Source organism: Chionomys nivalis, chromosome 5 (assembly GCF_950005125.1).
Source record: "Chionomys nivalis chromosome 5, mChiNiv1.1, whole genome shotgun sequence".
Lineage (NCBI taxonomy): Eukaryota > Metazoa > Chordata > Mammalia > Rodentia > Cricetidae > Chionomys > Chionomys nivalis.
The window spans coordinates 56,722,389-56,742,606 of NC_080090.1; the positions used below are offsets into that span (position 1 = coordinate 56,722,389).

At 41.2% G+C, this 20,218-nt stretch overlaps 1 protein-coding gene across 1 annotated transcript; it reads left to right on the top strand.

Annotated features, from left to right (window-relative positions):
* The first annotated feature begins 229 nt into the window (after positions 1 to 229).
* On the top strand, positions 230 to 19,123 carry Blzf1 (basic leucine zipper nuclear factor 1). Its single transcript, XM_057770841.1, has 7 exons — positions 230 to 350; positions 1,003 to 1,071; positions 8,819 to 9,255; positions 10,728 to 10,927; positions 12,593 to 12,721; positions 15,188 to 15,407; positions 17,680 to 19,123. Exons 2-7 carry the CDS (start codon positions 1,041 to 1,043, stop codon positions 17,863 to 17,865), a joined length of 1,203 nt encoding a protein of 400 aa, XP_057626824.1. The 5' UTR covers positions 230 to 350; positions 1,003 to 1,040; the 3' UTR covers positions 17,866 to 19,123.
* Positions 19,124 to 20,218: the final 1,095 nt, after the last annotated feature.

Here is a 20,218-nt window from a genome sequence, read left to right on the forward strand (position 1 = left end):
TGACCTGGAAGTTTAATCCTATATACGGCTTGCTTTATATATATATTTTTTCCTTCTTTTTTTAAGTAAACATCTTTTCGCTTTTCACTTTTCATTTAGTGAGTCGATACACAGTAGACTCTGTGTTTCTACATTTTTTTTTTTTAACACAGCACGGACTGTTGGTCCTCCTCCTTGAGAAGAGCATTCCGGAAACGGAACCCTGAGTAATAGGAAGTGATCAGAGTGAGCCAGTAGTTAGGTGTCCGGAAGGCAGGGGCGGGTCAGCTTCCGAATGCCAGAGTTTACAAGTTAGCCGGCTTCTGAGGGAGGAGAGCCTGTTGGGGAACACTGAAATAAGAGCCTCAAAGGTGAATCCTGGAGCCCGCCTCTGTGACAGGCGCGGTGGGGAGGTCTGGGTTGGAGCTCGGCGGCCATTCGTTTTGGATTTAAAGATTGTCCTGGGAAGGTTTCTTCTGACAGGGACAAAGTTGGGATCCTCCTCCTCTTCGGGAACGAGGCTGACAGTCTTGATGCTTCTACCCCCTTCCCCTTTAAACTCAGCACCCATGCTTTCCGACAACTTCACCCGGTATTTCTAGACAGCGACACTCGCCGCCCTGCCTCGCATCTTCACAGCGAAATTTCTGACAATTTTGATCTCGGTTTGCTCTGCGGTAGAATCTTGGGATACGTTTTCAGAGCAAGGATTTGTGATGTTCAGGAAGTAGATAGTGTACTGAGACGTATGTAATACTGGGAGCTTTGCGGACGTGTGTTGAAGCCATCTGTCACCCACTTTGCAGTCTAGACTCTAAAGAATAATACATAAGCATATACCTGATTCCCCAGTATTTTGTAGATAGATAGTACCGCCTGTCAAAAGGAGATAATGAAGAATGGCTCCGTTTCTAAATGTATGGGCACTGAAGGCAGAAACAATTAAAATATAACTGTTAAAGTAGAGGCACTCATCGAATATATTGGTATTGCTTTAATTCTTTAATATGTATCCATTTCTAGGACAGTCTTGGAGTGCATTTTCGTTAGTTACAGGAAAAATGGCTGCCCTTAAAAGCTTGGAAACCAAAGGTAAGTGTTCCTGTTTTTGACAATAATTGGTTTGGTTTGGGGTTTTGGTTTGGGGGGTTTTATTTGGGAGAGGGAAGGGGTGTTCGAAACAGGGTTTTTCTGTGTAGCCCTGGCCGTCGATGACTTCCAACACACAGGTATCCACATGCCCCTCCCAAGTGCTGGATTAAAGACGTGTCAGCCTTTTGGGGATTCTTTAGACAGGTGACTAGGTGAGAATTATATGTGTTTCATATCTCTTCATGGTAGAGATAGTGGATCCCAACCAGTTTTATCTTGGTTGTTTACAAAGATAATGTTTCCAAAACTGGCTACACAGAGGCTAGGACTTTAACATGATGAAAATCCGGGGTCCTGTTCTCCCCATTGTGCCCGGTGTATACAGTAGTCAGTTTTCAGCCCCACTTCGCTTTGCATCTCTGTAACAAGTAATGTTCCACTGATCATTCTTTTTTTTTTTTTTTCTTTCTTTTTTGGTTTTTCGAGACAGGGTTTCTCTGTGGTTTTGGAGCCTGTCCTGGAACTAGCTCTTGTAGACCAGGCTGGATCTCACAGAGATCCGCCTGCCTCTGCCTCCCAAGTGCTGGAATTAAAGGCGTGCGCCACCACCGCCCTGCGCCACTGATCATTCTGTCTGTTTTGAAATTCTTCCATGACTTCCATGATGTCACTTTTATTTTTGGCATACATTGTAGCTCTTCACTGTCTAGTATAGTAACCATATCTGTGGATGTTTGGAGTTAAATTAACATTTTTAATTACAAACTAGCTACAGACCAAGCAAACTGTGCCCGTTCATTGTTACTTCTCCAGCACTGAAGCAGATCCTTCTCCAGGGCTGCTCTGGTTGTGTCTTATTTCCTTTTCAGTTTCCTCTCTGTTTTATCTCTTAAATCTCTTTTTAAATTTTATATGTATGAGTGTTTTGTCATATGTACATATGTGCACCACAAGTGTACGTGGTACATACAGAGCCCAAAAGAGGGCATCAGATGATTGTAAGCCATCTGTGGGTGCTGAAAACCAAACCCCAATCTTTAGAAAGAGCAACAGGTGCTCTTAACCACTGAGCCATCTCGTCAACCCCCCAATATCAATATTTTTAAACCTTCTGCCTTCTACTCTCAGAGCCTCAGTGACTGATTAGTTGTAGAAACAATGTACAAATCTGTCACTATCCTAGATCACGTTTCTTATAATTCAGACTGTAGTGAGAAGCTACGGGCCGCTTCCCGCCACCCTGCTCCTGGCCACTGGCTAGCTTTACCCAAAATAATTAAACTGAAGCTGTATTCTTTTAAACGCTGGTTGGCCCATTAGCTGTGGCCTCTTACTGGCTAATTCTCACATCTTGATTAACCCATTTTTAATAATGAGTGTAGCATCACGAGGTGGTGGCTTACCAGGAAGGATCTTAACCTGCATCCATCTTGGAGAGGAGAGCTATAGTGTCTGCTTCACTGCCTTCTACCCAGCATCCTGTTCTGTTTAATCTGCCTATCTAAATTTTGCCTTATCAGGCCAAGCAGTTTTCTTTATTAATTAACCAATGAAACAACAGATAGATGACACTCCCACATCGTCAGACTCTATAGTCCGCTCCCATTTATGTAGAGGCCAGAGTCAATGCATATCCCAAAGAGTACTCCGTGGGTATCCTGGGTTCTGCCAGCAACAGTTCTCCAGAAGGGAACTTTGTAGGACACAATTTCTAGCTGTACTCTTCTCTTTCAAAGGAGACAGGAGGCAAAGATCATGCTAATCGATAACTGCATCTACTTTGTCAAGACAGCAACAGAGCGCATTGCTGGAAGAGTTGTGCAGCATTAGAATAAGCAGGTGGAAGACTGTGAAAGTCATAGCCTGGGAATGAATGGCAATAGGAACAATCAAACGATGGCCATTGTGAAAGCAACTAAGACACCTGGCCAAAAGCAAAACTAAAGACAGTATTGTGATTACTTATTAAAACTGTGCCATGAAAGGCTCCTGGGTAATGAAATTGTTTTTGTTGTTTGTAATGAGGATTAAAGTTAAAAGCATTGTTATATCATTTCATTTTATCTTGATTATATAGTAAGGCAGGTAAACATCGCTTTGGTCTGTTCTTACGATAATTTAACTGCTGTCAATGAAGAAAGATGTTTGTGCTACCTGGCCCAAGAAAAAGAATACCCATATTTGATGTTGTCAGTTGTCTGCATTTCTTTTAGCTGCCTCAGGAGAGAAATGTGATTGCATAGTGAATCAGCAGAGCATTCTCCCAATCGGGACCAGCACTGCCATCGTAGGAATGTGGGTCAGCACTGCTAGGGCTCATCTCAAAGGCAAACCTAAAATAAAGAGTTTAATTAAAACAGTAAGATTATAGATTGTCTACATTTAAACTATAACTATTACACTTAGTTTTGTAGCCAGATAGTAAGATGTTTAAATCGTTTCAAGTCCTAAAGTGTTATCTGATTTTAATTCTATAGTGTCATACAGATTGGGTGAAAATGAGTCTATGAGCAATTGAGTTTGGAAATGCCCGGTTGAATTGGTTATACTAGCACTTCCCAGTGCTGTTAGAGCACCATTGTGTACTGTGAAACTCCAGAGGACATACATAACATGTAAGTGCACACACAAATTTGACCAGGCAACTCTTTATCCAGAACCAGTAGAGGTAAGGCCTGGATATCACCTTCATACACGTTAAGCTGATTGTCCGTAGCATGTTTCTCTAACGTAATAAGTAAACTTTACTAGGTAATAATGGTGACATTTAAAAAACATTAAAACTTGGCCTGGTGGTCCAGGCTTGTAATTCCATCTATGTGGGAGACTGATACAGGAGGATCACAAAGTCCAATCTTCTATGAGCTTACATCATCAGTGCAAGGCTATCCTGAGCAAGCTACTGAGATCCTGTCTCAAAAAAAAAAGTAAAATGAGGGCTATGGTACAGCCCTGTGGTAGATTGGTAGACTGCTTGTTTGCCATACACTAAGTCCTATTTACATGTGTTCCAGAGAGTTTGTCAGACTAGAATATAGTGGGACTAAGAATTGATTTAATGTAGAGGGAAAAAACTAATTGTTTTTAAGTTTTTCACTAATAGTTTAAATGAAGTTAGGTATGTGGTGATGGGTTAATAAATTTCATTAATTAAGTGCTTATTTTTCTTTTTTATGCCAAGCACATTTTGTTGGCTGGTGAGACGAGCTGGTAGGAGGAAGCTGTAACTAAAGTAGCTCCCAATAGCCTAGTTTGAAAAGAAACAGATTTTTCTGAATCCTGTAGTGCTTACAGATTCTTCAAGCTCCAAGAGACGGAAGGAAGGGGAAGTTCATGGCTGGACTAAGGTGGTAGGTACCACAGATGGCCATTGTCTTGGCTCAGGAGCTTAGTGTTCTTTCTGTGCCCAGTGGTGTGACTTGAAGTACTCTCCTCATAGGGTTACACTGTCATTTATAAGGAAAGTATTTGTTCAGTGGTGACCTCTAAATCATGCTCTTCTCCTTCCATAATCTGAAACAACAATTGATAAACTGTGGCCTGCAGACCCCTTGACAAAGTTTGCAGTCAGTTTAATGATTATAAGCAGTAACGGAATCCCATGTAAATCAGTTATTATCCTGGATAAAAACAAATTCTATATTTCTCATTACCTACTTAACCAAAGTTTCTTTCATCATTAAAAAGGATTTGTCTTGCCTTCTCAGATAAGTACCTAAAGACTGTCTTCAGTTTTACCTCAACATTCCAAAAGCCTAAAGTAGTTCCTCTCTGGCCTTTTACTGAAAAAGTTTGCCAGTGCCTATGTAGAATGTTGGACTGGTGATTTTGCTGTTTTTTCGCATTTCATCAGTCCATGGGAAAGCTGGGATGAAAAGCCCATGAACCTTGGGTCTGTTTAAACTGCTCAGTGCCCAAGCACAGGTGTAAGGGAGGAGTAACAGGGATGCCGATTGCTTCCCTTCAGGGGATGCAGAGCAAGGACTGAGACTGCTGCAGTCATTGTTATTCACAGTCACAGAGCTGCTGCCAGAGGTCTTCGTCTGGGAACTTGAAGGTTGTCATTATTCATGGCTGTGCCCTGCAGGGCCTAGTGCATATGTAATAAAGGTTTCTGTGTGTGTCACTGGGAAAGACAGTATGGTAAGGAAGTGCCGGGCCCTGGCTCTGCCTGCCCAGATGCATGCTGACTAGACCTGATGAGTGCTTTCTCAAGCCTTGAGTCCTTAGGTAAGCAGAACAGCGGGAAGAGGAAATGGGAATTGAAAGTTGGATGAACTTCCTCAGTAGAATTTTTCATGTTTTGTTTGAAAAGAATTATCTGTCAAATACACATTGTTTCTTTGCCTTTTAACAACTTTTGTGGTTTGTCCTTGAATCTCTATTGTTTGGAGTTCCTGTACTTTAATTTTTCCTTCACATAACAATGTTTAAACTCTTAGATCATGTATGTTATGACTTGCCTAGGAATCCATTTTGACTTGAACCATAACCAAAGTATAACACCTACGACTTAGTGAGCTGGAATGGTGTGACTTTAGTGATGAATTTGTTATTGTTCTTGTTAATTTATAGTTAATACCTGATTCTATGTTCTTAAATGTCAGAAACAAAACAGTTAACAAAATGAAATAGATTAGATAAAATTAGACAAACCTCAATCCACATTTTAAGAATATGAAAACAAGTCAACCATGGTGCTGTACCAAGAGGTGGAGGCAGGAAGAACTCCAGGTCGAGGTTGGCCTGGGCTACATATTAGCTTCAAGACCAGCGTATGCTGCACAGTAAGGCCCTGTCTCCACTCATCCTCCGTCAGGACTGGGTCTTTACTTTGAAAGGGTTTGTGTGTATTCTCCTTGTAAAGCGCTACTCTCTTCCAGCTGGCTTTAACATCAAACCCTGTTCTCTCTTTCTAAAGTCTTCCTTTGTTTATCACATCAAAAATTAGTCTCAAAGCCATAAGGGTATTTCAATTTGTGTCACATATTGAAATAATGTGATTGTATCCTAATATAAAATATTTTGTGAGATAGAATACAGTTTACACCCCCAAATGCCTTCCCACCTTCTATTTGATATAACTCAAGTCCAGTATATTGATGCCTCCCAAATAGAACGACAACCAATCTGTGAAATGAAATGTCTTATAGTTCAGTGTTGTTGGGGAATATTATTTTAAGGTGTGTTGCTTTTGTTTATGCTGCATTTGTTTAACTCTATGAAGCTGTGATTCTTTGCCTGTCTAAACCACCTGATGATCCAATAAAGTGCTGAGTGGCCAATATCAAGGCAGGAACAAGGCAGGGCTGTGAGGCAGAAAGTATTAACAGAAGGAGAAACGAGGAAGAGGAGGTGCAAAAGAATAAGGAGAAGAGGGCATCAGGGGCCAGCCACCCAGCTGCACAGCAAGCCATGGAGGAAGAAGTAAAGAAAGGTACACAGAAATAGAGAAGGATAGAAGTCCAGAGGCAAAAGGTAATCAGGATAATTTAAGAAAAACTGGCAAGAAACAAAAGCTAAGCTAAGGCCGGGCACTCATAACTAAGAATAAGCTTCTGTGTGTGATTTATTTGGGAGCTGGGTGGTGGGCCTCTCAAAAAGCCAAAAGATTAAAACATCACACAACATTCCAGTGGTGTAATTTTAACACTAGCATAAGAGAATGAAAGTCAGAATTACATTTTATGGTAATTCCTTCTCCCCATTATTAATAGCCAAAGTTTATTAGATTTCATAAAAGAATGATAATAACAAAATAAAAGGACATTTAATGAATGTGTACTCTGTCCACTGCAGTTCTCAACACTCTACTTGTATTCCAAAATGTATTGTTGTAAATGTTAGGTTTTGAATATGCAAAACCCAAGCAAATCTAAAGACACAAAAAATAGACCTGCTGATTAGTGAAGTGAGTTTGAAAGGCTTTTTAACAATACAGATCTTCAAACCCCTAAGTCCTGTGCTTATATATTTGTTTCTTCTATTTTTTTTTTCGGTGGCGGGGAGGCTTTAGTTTGTGCTGCTGGGGCTCTAGCCCAAATCTCACCGGTGCTACCACTGCTTTTTAATTTCTTTTTCTTTCTGTTTGAGACAGGCTCTTACTCTCCGTCTTAGCTGCCTTCAAACTTACTGTCCTTGCCTCAGACGCCCAATTATAAGCATACACCATTATACCCAACTAGAAGTTTATTTAAAAAAGAAATTCACAAGTTGTGCAGTCAGAAAACTGTTCATTAATACATCACTTTTATTAAGCGTGTGCTCTATCACTAATTCCCAGCACCCATGTACCCATGTTATTGTGTGTGTGTGAGTGTGTTCCCTATTTTCTATATTAAATAGCATCTTAAGGACAGTGGTCCACGCTGTCTCACAAAATATTTGGCCTTTATTATTTGCCCGGTACTGTGTTCGTTGTGTGTAACCTCTTAAAATTCATCATCATAACCTTTGCTACTGACTAGTCTGTTTGTCCTTACTGTACATTGTGAATTCATTGTTTTTCATGTGTCTATTGAATAGAGCATACAAGGCATTTTACTACAGCCATAATACATGTAAAATAAATTGAAAACCACACAGGACATATGATGCCAGAAAGATAATGTAAATATCATAAAAGTGAGGTTTAGGGGAGTTAGTTTCAAGCATATGTACATATTACTGGTCTCTGTGGTTATAGTTAACACAGTACATAGGGCTTGACCTTGTTACATTCCTACTCTATGACCTGGCTGTTCCTATTTCCGTTTTATATATTTCTTTTTTTTTTTTTTAAATATTTATTTCTTTCTTTATTCTATATACAATATTCTGTCTGTGTGTATGTCTGCAGGCCAGAAGAGGGCACCAGACATCATTACAAATGGTTGTGAGCCATCATGTGGTTGCTGGGAATTGAACTCAGAACCTTTGGAAGAGCGGACAATGTTCTTAACCACTGAGCCATCTCTCCAGCCCCCGTTTTATATATTTCAATGTAGAAATCAATAGAATAAAGTTATTTTTCTAGCATTATATTGGTAGCCAGAAACAAATTCTCTTGGATTTTCTGCTAAGAAAGAAGCCATTTACTTAGAAATTTGAAGCATGTAAGTCTTTATTTGACTTTATTGGCACATGATATTTTAGAAATTGCTCTTGAATTTTTCCCTTCCTTCTGGTGTTGATACTTTAGAACAGAGGGCAAAGCAATGTTGTTTGGCAAGACTTCTCGTGGGGAAGATGCACCACCCACCTACTCCCTCCAGATAGGGAGCCCATGACAGACCAAAGAGCGGACACCACCATAGTCCATCTTAGTGAACCAGTGAGTTTTATTAGGCTTACTTCCAGGAGCGGAAATGCCTTGAAGACAGCTACATCACCGGAGCACATGCAGAACCTGTAGGCTGCTCAGCGGGTTGGAGTGTGTTTTCCAGGTTCTCGGTTGTTGTAAGCCTCCTCCAGTCAGCCTGGCTGGTCTTCTGCTTCTTCCAGGCCACTCGTCTCGTCTCTGGTCTTGGCTCTTCTAATAGGGACTCTGGTCAACCTTTGTCATTTACTATAGGAATGGAGGGGCCTAGTGAATCTGGTCGTTTTCAGGGACTTCCTGGAGCTATTTTGAGTTGTTTGCCTTCTGGCTTCTGGAGCCTTCCTGCAGAAGGGGGTATTTCAGTTGGGGAGGAAACTACTGCATATCATTTAGTTTTGGCATTTTCTTATTTCTTTTGGTAAATTGTCCTTGGCTTGACTTCTTCCTTAGGCATCCTTACTTCGACCCCAATCCGAGGAGCAGGAGATGGAATGGAAACAGAGGAGCCCCCTAAGTCTGTTGAAGTCCCCTCTGAAGTCCAGCCCCTAAATCAACATGTCCTTCAGAGTCCTCGTAAGAAAGTCCCCTCAGACAGCCCAGGAGTCCTTCAGCTCGGAAAGATTCTCACTGAAAAAGCAGTGGAAGTTGAAGCTGTGAGGATCTTTGTTCCCAAAGCTGCCATCACCCATGATATCCCCACCAAAAATGCAAAGCTTAAGTCTGTAGGCTCTCACCGAGAAGAACTCCACCCTCAGCCAGAGGTAGCCCCAGACCCCAGGAAGGAACTCTCAGAGGCAAAGAAGATTACAGAAAAGCTCAAGAGTTCTGAGAGGAGGCTACTCCAGGACAAAGAAGGCCTTTCCAACCAGCTCCGGGTGCAGACAGAGGTGAGCACAGCCCGCGGCGGCGGTGGGCTCTGATCTTTACCTCTGAACCTTTTAGTCCCCTTCTAGAAAACGGTGTTTTCTCAGAAATGTCAGTGATCATGGGTTGTCATTTTTCTAAAATGCTTCCTCTTTAATTTCTCATTCTGCCATAGGGCCTCTAGAAAGAGTTTCCGTGGGGAACTCAGACTCTAAGCGTGGTGGAAGTGGGGAGGAGCTTTAGCCAAGACCACCTTTAAGTTATAAAAGTAGGTTACGTTCATAAACTGACCCAGTCAGTCTTTGCCACTGACAAAGTAGCAGCCCTTGTTTGAAGAATTCATTCCAAGTATTTTTGCCTGATACTTGGGGGTGTGAAATAAGTTACTGTGTATTCATTAGAAATTAATAAGAATCTATAGCATTCAGTTGTGTAATTTTATCCTTTGAAGCTTAGTAAAATTGCCTTAAACTCTCTTGTTTCTCTGTTAAACTTTACATTTTTATATTTGTGTGTATGTGTGTGTATGCACGCACACTATAGGAAGGGATGCATCTCACTTTACAAGTGTGGAAGTCAGAAGAACTTTGTGGAACCCACCTGGGTTCGCAGGATTCAACTCAGATCAGGTTGCCAGGCCTTCATAGAGAGTGCTCTACCCGCTGAGCCATCTCACTAGCCCAAGACTGCATCTTTTTACAAGGTGATAGTGTGTAACACAGTGATTAGTGGTTCTTATCCAAATGTAATTTATATTTAAATCATTTTTACTTATATTTAATATATTTAGCTAATTTCTAAGTACAAAATGGTATATATTTGTAAACATTTTAGAAGATTCAGAAAGAAGGGGCTGGGAGATGGCTTAGTGGGTAAGAATGACTGTGCAAGCATGGGGACCTGAGTTCAAATCCCCAGCACCCACGTAAAAAGTCTGGCATAGCCATGCATACCTGTAACATCAGTGCTGGGGTTTTGGGGTCCAGGAAAGGAACAGGATTCATACACACACACACACACACACACACACACACACACACACACACACCATTTTTAAGAGAATAAAAAGAAAATTCAGAAAGACAATAAAAATAGTAACACCTATAATTACACTTTCTAGATATAACTGCATAACTATCAATATAGGTTTATTTTGTCTTATTTTTGGTATTTTTCTTCTCTTAATTTTCTCCTTTTATTGAAAATAGACTTTTTTCACATAATATATCCTGATTATGTTTCCCCTCCCTCTACTCCTCCCAGTTCCTCTTCTGGTCCTCTCCCCTCCGAGCTTTTGGTATTCACCCTTTTCTGTCTCATTAAAAAACAAACAGGCTTCTAAGGAATAATAGAATAAAATACAAGACAAAAACCAACACATTGGAACAGACTCCAAAGGACACAGACATAGATTCTCTGTCATAAGTTTTGTTATAATCAATCAGTGACATTTCTTAAACTTATCCATCGTCTGGGTTGTCTTCTTTCATCCTAGATAAACCGTGAGTTAAAGAAGTTGCTGGTGGCTTCTGTTGGAGATGACCCGCAGTATCACTTTGAACGTCTAGCCCGGGAGAAGAACCAGCTCATCTTAGAAAACGAAGCCCTAGGTCGAAATACAGCCCAGCTTTCCGAACAGTTGGAGCGGATGTCAATACAGTGCGATGTGTGGAGAAGCAAGTTCCTCGCAAGCAGGTGTTGTCCCGTCGTAAACGCTGTTTCCTTCCTATTGCTTGTTCTCTCACTCTTCTGACTCACAACAAAATAATAGTGAAGATTTCTGACTTAAGGTTGTCGGAGCGCTTCCTACATTATTAACATGTGGCACTTCCCTTCTGGAGGGCCACAGTCTCTTGTTCCCCTTCGTTCAAAAACTCACCTCAGTAAACAAAACACGGCCATAAAATCCAATGCGGAAATATCGCAGCCACAAAAGGCAGATGTAGAGCCTTCCCCTCCTGCCTGGAGAAAGCAACCTCGTTCCCACTTCCACCCAGTGGGCTCTGTTCTCGTAGCTCTTCTGTCCACGTAAAGAGCTTTTCAACTTCTTTCTCCCCAAATATAAACAAAACTGAGCCAGGCGGTGGTGGCGAACGCCTTTAATTCCAGCACTCGGGAGGCAGAGGCAGGCAGATCTCTGTGAGTTCGAGGCCAGCCTGATCTATAAGAGCTACTTCCGGATAGGCTCCAAAAATTTGTGAAACTCTGTCTGGTATGAGGGGAGGGAGGAGAAAACTGTTTCATTTTATGGCATATCTGATGAGGCAACTCTGATACGTGATACATGATAGTCCAGGCCTCTGAACACACTGGCCCGTGGGAAACTCTGCTGTGTATCTTGGGTCTTTGTTCATCTGTCCCCGATCGACTTCTACACTAATATGAACATGTTTTAGACACTTGTCTGTTAGGTTTCTACTGCCATGATGAAACAGCGTGCCCAAGTGCAGCTGGGGGAGGAAGGGTTATTCAGCTTCCATCCCACTAAGGGAAGTCAGTGCCGTGGAGGTGTGCTGCCTGTTGACTTGCTCCTCATGGCTTTTTCAGCCTGATTTCTTATAACGCCCGGAGCACCTGGCACCGCCCACAGTGGGCATCAATCAAGGAAATGCTCCCACAGGCTTGTTTACAGTCTTACAGAACAGTCTTCTCAATTGTGGTTCCCTCCTCTCAGGTTGACAGTAAACTACCCAGAATATCGTGCATAGCAGCAGAACTTCATGTGTTTAATAACTGCTGATTAAAATAAATCATTTGGAGATTTCTCTCAAAGCACTAAAGGCCTCCAAGTTGTTCTTTAAGAACCTGTTAAGTTCTTAAAACAAGGTATAGAAAACTTTGTAACAAAGTTTTCCTTCTAGTGAAAACAGTCCATATTTTTATTTTTTAACACATTCATGTGAAAATATATTTAAATTATTTGTTGGAAAATAAGAAACTTTATTAGCTGTGTAAAAACAAAATGAGCCTGCTTGGCAGAGGGAAGACTACATTGTTTTATAGAAAGTTTTCAGAATTTTTCTGAAAGTACAATTGAGTAGTGAGAAAAATCATTTACTTTCTCTTTTCATTTCAGTTCTTTGTAGTTAGAAGCGTGTATCTAACCATCTTAAACTGATCAATTTAGAGTAGCCTTGGTTCAAGTCTCTATATAAAAAAGTTAGGTACTCTTCCATCATTTTAAAAATATTTCAGTGACCCTGCTGCAGACGCTCTCATGTTAAAATGCTAGAGCTGAGGACAGTGTGAACCTGCTAACCCCTGGTGCTGGCTGTTGGAACTGCAGTCACGCAGTAGTAGATTAACCGCTGTGTGCTGTGTGCTGTGGGAGAACTGTGTGTGAGATTTCCTCTTTTTCAGGGTAATGGCGGACGAATTAACGAACTTCAGAGTAGTTTTACAGCGTCAGAACCGAGACGCCCACAGCGCCATCCAGGATCTCCTGAGTGAACGGGAGCAGTTTCGCCAGGAAATGGTCTCTACCCACAAGTATGGCTCTTGTTGGCGTTCCGAACTCTCCTGTCGTCTCCCCCAGGTTTCACTGTCCTCAAAGGTTCCGTTGGATTGTTTGTTTCAGTGTGGCCCCATTCTTTAACATATTGACTGTACTGTAAGTCACACCCTAAAATAGATGCCCCGAAAGGAAACAGCCCTAAAACAGAAAAGACGGGGCTGCAGCTTACATTCCTAATAGGGAAAAGAATTGTTAGATCTGTGAGTGACAGTGTTTCTGCTTTCAAAAGCAGTTCCTGGTGTGGCCATGGTGGCTTTCTATAGTGTGGTAGAAGCCAAATGGCACACCCGTGTCTCCCACAGGAGAGCTTTTGAGTCTTTTTGCAGTATCAGGACATGTCTGCGTATCTTCACATTCCAGAATAGGCTGAAATTTAAAATAATAATAAACATTTGGGCAGTGTTCTTTAAAAGGTCCTTGTGCCCTTATGTAATTGAATAATTCTCAATCAGTTATATGGGAAACTAGAAGAATAAAGCAAAATATATCAAAGCGTGGCAATTTATTAGACAATCAAGGCAATGTTTCAAGGGAAATGCTTGTTTCAGGCTGACCGTGATGGGCGTACCTGTAATCCCACCACTCGGGAGGCTGAGGCAGAAATTCCTGAATTCCAAACCAATCTGGGCTATGGAATAAGATCCTGTCTTTAAAGATAAAAAGGGAGGTTTATTTGGGGAAATAAGAAAAGTGTCCCTAGTAATTTACTACTCCAAGAAATACAAAAAGCAAATTAAACCCAAATTAAGCAGAAGTGAGAGAGTACTAATGATAGCTAAAATAAAAGTTTGATGAACCTTTTTTTAAAAAAGATAAACTTAAGAAATGTCCAGAAGAAATGCCCAGTCCTGAAGTGGCAGTCAGGGAGCCTGCATGGGTCTGGCTAGGTTCTCTGCATGCATGCTGTGGTTGTATAGCTTGGGGCTTTTGTGGGACCGCAGCAGTAGTGGGAGTGGGTGTGTCTTTGACTCTTTGGCCTGCTCTTGAACCCTTTTCCTCCTACTGGGCTGCCTCGTCCATCCTTGATAGGAGGTTTGTGCCGAGTCTTACCTCATCTTGTTATGCATATCTGGTTGATATCTCTGGGAAGCCTGCTCTTTTCTGAAGGGAAACAGGGGCTCACTAGATCTGGGAGGTGATGGTGGTGGAACTGGGAGGAGCTGGGGGAGTGGGAGGCTGCGGTCAGATTGTATAAGAGAAGAATAAATAAATAAGACAAAAAAGTTTTATCCCATCCACTGAGGAAAGAGTGCTTGTTAGGTATTGGGAATGAAAGACTGCACGCAATAGATTGAGTAGACATGGTAAAGATAATAAGGGAGTGTTATTGATATCTCTAGCCAATTAAGTCAATGATTTAGATAGCTTAAGACATATTTCCAAAGTTTACTTAAAAACAGGCATAGGAGGGCAGGGGATGGTGCAGCGGTTAAGAGTGTGTGCTACACTTGCATAGGACCTGAGTTTAGTTCGCAGCGCCATGTTGGCAGCTTATAACTCCTGGTAACTTCAGTTCCAGGGGATCTGATGCCCTCTTCTGGGCTCTCTAGGTACCTGCGCTTATGCACACACACCCAACACACACAAATGATTTTAAAATAAGTCATAAAAATAACAGACATATAAGTTAATCAGCTCTAGCCAATTAAAGCAGTTGAGCTTGTAGTTAAAAACTGAATGGAGGAGATTCTAGCCTAGATGGATCCACTGAATGCTAATAAACTTCTAATGAAAAAAGAAGCACAGCTGTACACAAGTTCTTCTAGAGCATAGATGGAAAGAGAACAGTTTCCAAATCAGTTTTGGGGTGAGCATTATGAAAACAAGCTAGTGACATAAACAAAAGCCTGTAGACTTTCTACCTTTAATGGACATAGATGTAAAAATCCTTGTAGCGCCATGCAGTGATGCTGCTCGTCTTTAATCCCAGCACTTAGGAGGCAGAGGCAGGAAGATCTCAGTGAGTTTGAGTTCAGCCTGGTCTACAAAGCAAGTTCCAGGACAGCTGATACTGTTACACAGAGGAACCCTGTCTTGAAAAGCCGATAGATGTATGTATGTATGTATGTATGTATGGATGGATGGATGGATAGACAGATAGATAAAAGTAAAAATCCTTATTGAATGTTAGTGAACCAAATTCAACAATATAGAAAATACATTGTGACCAAATATAGTTAACTCCAGATTTTGGAGACTGATTAGCATCCATATACAACAAGTAAATATGACTACATTAAATTGTGCTGCTTGTTGTCATGATTTCCAGGCAACAATGTGGTAATAGATTAGCAAGTATCTTCTGTCCTATGACCTATGTGACCAGACAGCATGAGGCTTGCACTCAGTAACTTCTGAAATACGTCGCTCACTTATTTCCTCTTACTGGCTCTTAGATTTTGTCTTCGTCAGTGGTCATTGCTCGCGTATGTTCTGTGCAGGTTTTTGGAGGAGCTCTTGGTCTCCTTGCAGTGGGGAAGAGAGCAGACGCACACCCCTAACACACAGCCCCACAGCACAGCAGGGCTGGCACTTGCGAACCACAAGTTGGCAGAAGCCCTGCACGCTCATCTTCTGGGAAATGTTGGCACTAGCAATCAAAAGAAGATTCCAGCAGCAGTAGAATTTGTCAGTACCCCGGCTGAGAAAATGGCAGAAAAGGTAACGTGTTTTGTCTTCCTTGAGCTGTGGAATGTGTTCTAAACTCTGAGATTTTATTGACCTCTTCCTGAAAGCTCCTTGTTTTGCTGGCTTGGCCTTGGGAGCAGTGAAATGCAGAGCCTCACTGTGTTTCTCGTGTTAATAGGTGTGTGATCTTAGAGCAGATTCCTCCTTGACCCTTCAATTTCATGGTGTCACTACTCTATTCTAAGGAGAAAATCACCTTCCCATCACAGCCAGGAGTCTTAGAAAATGAATACATGTATGTACTCACATGTAACTTATCCTGCCTCTAGGCCATCCATCCTCTTGTCTTCCAAATGTCAACACAGTCATCAGACAGCTCCCCTTCCTGCCTCCCGGACTGAATTCTCTCCTGGAACATAGAAGATAGAGCATAATCTTTCATCCTTCTCACGCCGCTTCCCAAGTTCCATTCCTCTTCTACTCATTTCACAGATAGACCGTTTTTCTCACGTCCCTTTCTCTGCATGCTCTTCTACCTGCCTAAATGATTTTCTGTCACCTTTATTGTCCAAGCTTTCAGTGTATTTTATGTTCTTATCAGCTATAGCTCTTGTATCATGATGTTTTGTGTGATTCTTTCTCTGAAACTACTTGAAGGCTGGAGAGTCTGTCTTACTGTGTTTCCTCATGGTCTGGTATGATGTCGCACATAGTAGGTGCTCAGCTACTTGCTAAGAGGACCAGTGCCTACAAAGTAAACCACTCACAGCCTGTTTGTTCTTTCCTACTGTTTCTTTGCTGGGAGGTAATAGCACTGTCTACTCAGCTGCTGGCGAGGTCTTTGAGTGTAGCTGGCTTTTCCCTCGTTCACGAAACACTCCTCTTGCCCTGGTTTCTGTGACTAACCTCCGCCATCCTGTCTGCTCGCTGCTTCATTGTGCAATGTTGGGTGTGCTCCAGGCCGGGTCTGCTCGTTCTGCTTCTTTACCCTGCCGCATTCCCTCTCATAACAAGACCAGCATTCCTTCTCCTTGAGTGCCTTCCCGTCCCATTGCTTCAGGAGCTGTCCTCTAGAGCAGAGACAAGTGCAGTAACTTCGTCTCCATTCTTCCTTCGCCTGTTTGAATGCCCACCCATTTCTTTCCTCCATGATGTGTCGCAGGATCTCTGCAAGGCTTAAAGTTCACCCCTGTTACCTTAAAGCTGAAATCTAGAAGACTTTCTGCCATATCTCTGTCTCCTATTGAATTCCCTTAGCATTTTGTTTTTCGCTTTAAAAACCCACAATGTCATGGCATATGCCATACTTAGAAGCCATTCTTTTCCTTGCAAATCTAAACAACATTTCTCCTTCTGTCAGTGCTTGCCATCTAACAGTTAGCTAAGTTCCATAAGAATGAAAGGTTTAAAAGCTGAATTTTAAAAGTAGAGTATAGTTAACAGTGAAGTCCTAAAGCTGCATGGAAGCTCTTCCAGGATGCCAAGATGCTTCAGATGTCAGGAGCTCCAGTGTCTGGGAGATGCTGTTAACTTAGAAGAGGGAACGTCCGGGCACGTGAGAGCAGGGAGGCAAGCCCGAGAGCGTTATAAGCCCCACCCTGCTGTAGCAGAGGGAGATAAGGCCAGTTGCCATGCCTGCGTCCCTTGAAACAGTTCTGCTTGTATCATGATTATTTTGGGAACTAAGAGCTGTGACCCAAGGACGTTATCCTTGTGCATAATTGGACTTTTTTTTTTAACCCAAGACCACCTGTTTTGAGTCTCAATAGAGGAAACAGAAAAAGTCAGGACCAAGGAAGAAATGAGAGAACAAAGTATTGTGAACATAGTTGTTAGCATAAAATAGTCTATATAATTTTTAAAAAGAGAAATGAAGGGTCATTTATTTTACTGTAAGTAAAAGCAGCATTTCCACAGACGAATGGAGGTTCAATCCTCCTTCTAAACAGTGGAATTAGGGAGAAGAGAGGCAGTGGGTACATTTTGGCTAAAACTGAAAATTTATATCATATGAGGTATAACTCATAAAACTTCATTTTTCTGTTTTTATTCTTTCTATAGATATCTTTGAAAGAGTATTAGTTTTGTAGTTACTAAAATAAAGGTGGTTAATGTCATAAGTAGGCATCATTGCTGAATTTACAGTGTTTTGGAAGAAGGATAAGTTCAGATTCATTCAGATGTTATTTTTGACGCTATAGCACCATAAAACAAAATGAAGCTTTATAAGTAGTTACCTACCAGCGAAACCCAAGGCCTTTACGGTACATGTTACATACGTCTGACCTGGCTTCTTTTGACTTAGGTTCTACGTATTTTGGACCCCGTTACCTGTACAGAAAGCTCACCGGACAACCCATTTTCTGAATCTTCACCAGCCACATTACTCACTACAAAGAAAAATATTGGACGTTTCCATCCCTATACCAGATATGAAAATATAACTTTCAATTGCTGCAATCATTGTAAGGGAGAACTCATTGCTCTTTAGTGTGTAGTGTATTGGAGGCGTACTTAGTACCCAAGATTCATTATTTGGGAACTGGGGTTCTTGTGCTAGAAATAAAAACAATTCATCTTTATATGATATATATCCACAAAGCTATTTCATGGACTAGATTCCAGATTATTTTTCTTAAGAAATGTCTCAGGGTAAAAAAAAAAAAAAAAAAAAAAAAGTGAAGCTATGTAGATATATTTAAAGTACAAAATACTTCCCAGATAGTTCACAGTGTGGGTAACTTTCTTTTAGGCCCTAAATTATTACTTTTTGTTAAATATTTTATATAAACTATAAACAGGTTTCATTTTGGTGCGTAAAACAAAATCAGGCAAACTACAGCCGTCCGTTGGATATGGCCACATCCATCCCTTTCCTGTGGCCTGTGCTGTGAAGAAGGATGCTTAAAAGAAATCCCACACTAGCTCAGAATTGAGTATAATAGAGGGTTATTTATTTAGGGGTAGCCTCAGAGATCACAATCCTCTGCCGGAATGGAGAACAGCAACCGAATCCCGCAGCCGAAAAGAGGCCGGATGCACGCTTTACATCAGCATATATAGTATAAGAAGCCACGCCCAAGTGGGCGGGTAACTTAAAGGCCACTGGTGGTGGGAATTCTTACAGCAAAGTTGTGTTCCTGTACAGCAGCAGAGTTCAGTGTGGGGCTATAAAAACCCATTCCTTCAGAGAGCGTGTTTGCTAGTGTAATGACTGAGGTACAGGAAGCATTCTCTTTGTGCACATTTGGGGTATAAAAGACGCCTTCAGAAACACTGGGGTAAAGGGATGGATCTTTCCAAGCAAATATATTAGGAAAATAAAAAGGTCTTTTTGAGCTACAACAAAAGTGTTCCATGCTGTTTGTTTTTTGCAAGGTGCTCTGTCTTCTGCATGGTTGCAGATAGACAACCTACAGGAAACAGATTCCTAATAGTGACTCATAATGGCGTGTGCAGTACAACAGGAGTATCTAGTTTGTTAATATGATGGAAGATGAGTTTCTAGGGAAATGTAATGCATTAATTTACATATATTATGTAATATATTATTATATAATGTATCATAAGATGCCCTTTTATTGTTTTTTAAGTGTTCATAAAAATCTATCATCAAAAAAAAAAAAAAAGAAATCTTCAAAAGGCAAATCTGGCCAAATCAAAATATACTTTAGTGTCAAAACCTACTGTTTTTGTCTGACTCTTCTGAGCCGTATTTATAGGTTTCAATGGGAATAAACTTCTCTAGTTTCTTCTTGTGGCTAGTCCTTTTTCCTTTCAGAATAATGTACTTTGGCTTCAATCTTCATGCGGCTTTTACTATTTACATCTGGTTTGTTGCCTTTTTCTTTCTGTTTGCACAATATAAACTTCTTAGAAGAAAGCAGAAATTTTTATGACATCAGACTTGACTGTGATTTCAACAACACAAAAGCACAAGAAGTGAAAAATAAATTTCACCAGAGCTTAAAACCTTCATACATTGAGGTCCATGGTAGCCCTAAGAACAGGAGAAAAAAGAACAAATTATACATCTAAGAAATGACCAGAAGATACAAAGAGTGCCAATTTAGCAACCAAAAACCCTTCCAGTGAGGAGTGGGCAGAGGCTGGCGATGCCTCAGTCTGTGGAGCACTACCACGCAAGCTGAGAGCCAGAACCCATGTCCAGATCTCCAGCACTCACATAATACAGATGTGCATGCAGCAGTGCACATCTGTAACCCTGCACACTTGGAGCAGAAACAGGTGGGTGGAGCTCACTGAGCAGCCAGTCACTCCAGCTGGACTGATGAGCAGCAGGCTGAGAAATCCTGTCTCAGAAATGAAGACACCCAGTGCATAAGTCTCTCCTTTTCAGGCATGTGTGCACACTCACATTTATATGTTCTACACACGTTTGCAAAAAAATGAGCGTATTATTTTATGAAATATACATATATATTTTATATACTTACAAATAGCAAATAAGCACTTCATAAGATTGCCAACATCAGTAGTGAGTTACATGCAGTCACTACCATTTTCATAAAGATGACCATTAACAAAACAGCAAGACAGCAACTGCGGGCAACTGAAGAAACCTGGAACTGCCACGCTGCACCAGGAGGAATGCAGCAGCCATTGAAAACGTGGAAGTTCCTCAACAAAACAACCTCCCGTGTGGCCCCGTCCATCGTCCTCCTAGGTGGAGAGCCGAGAGAACTTAGAGGTCGTCACAGACTGGTACCAGTTTTTGTAGCAGCATTTTCATAGTTTATCAAAAGGTAGATATAATCTTAATATTAGTGAATGGCTAATAAATAAAAGCATTATCTATATGATAAGGAATACATTCAACCTCT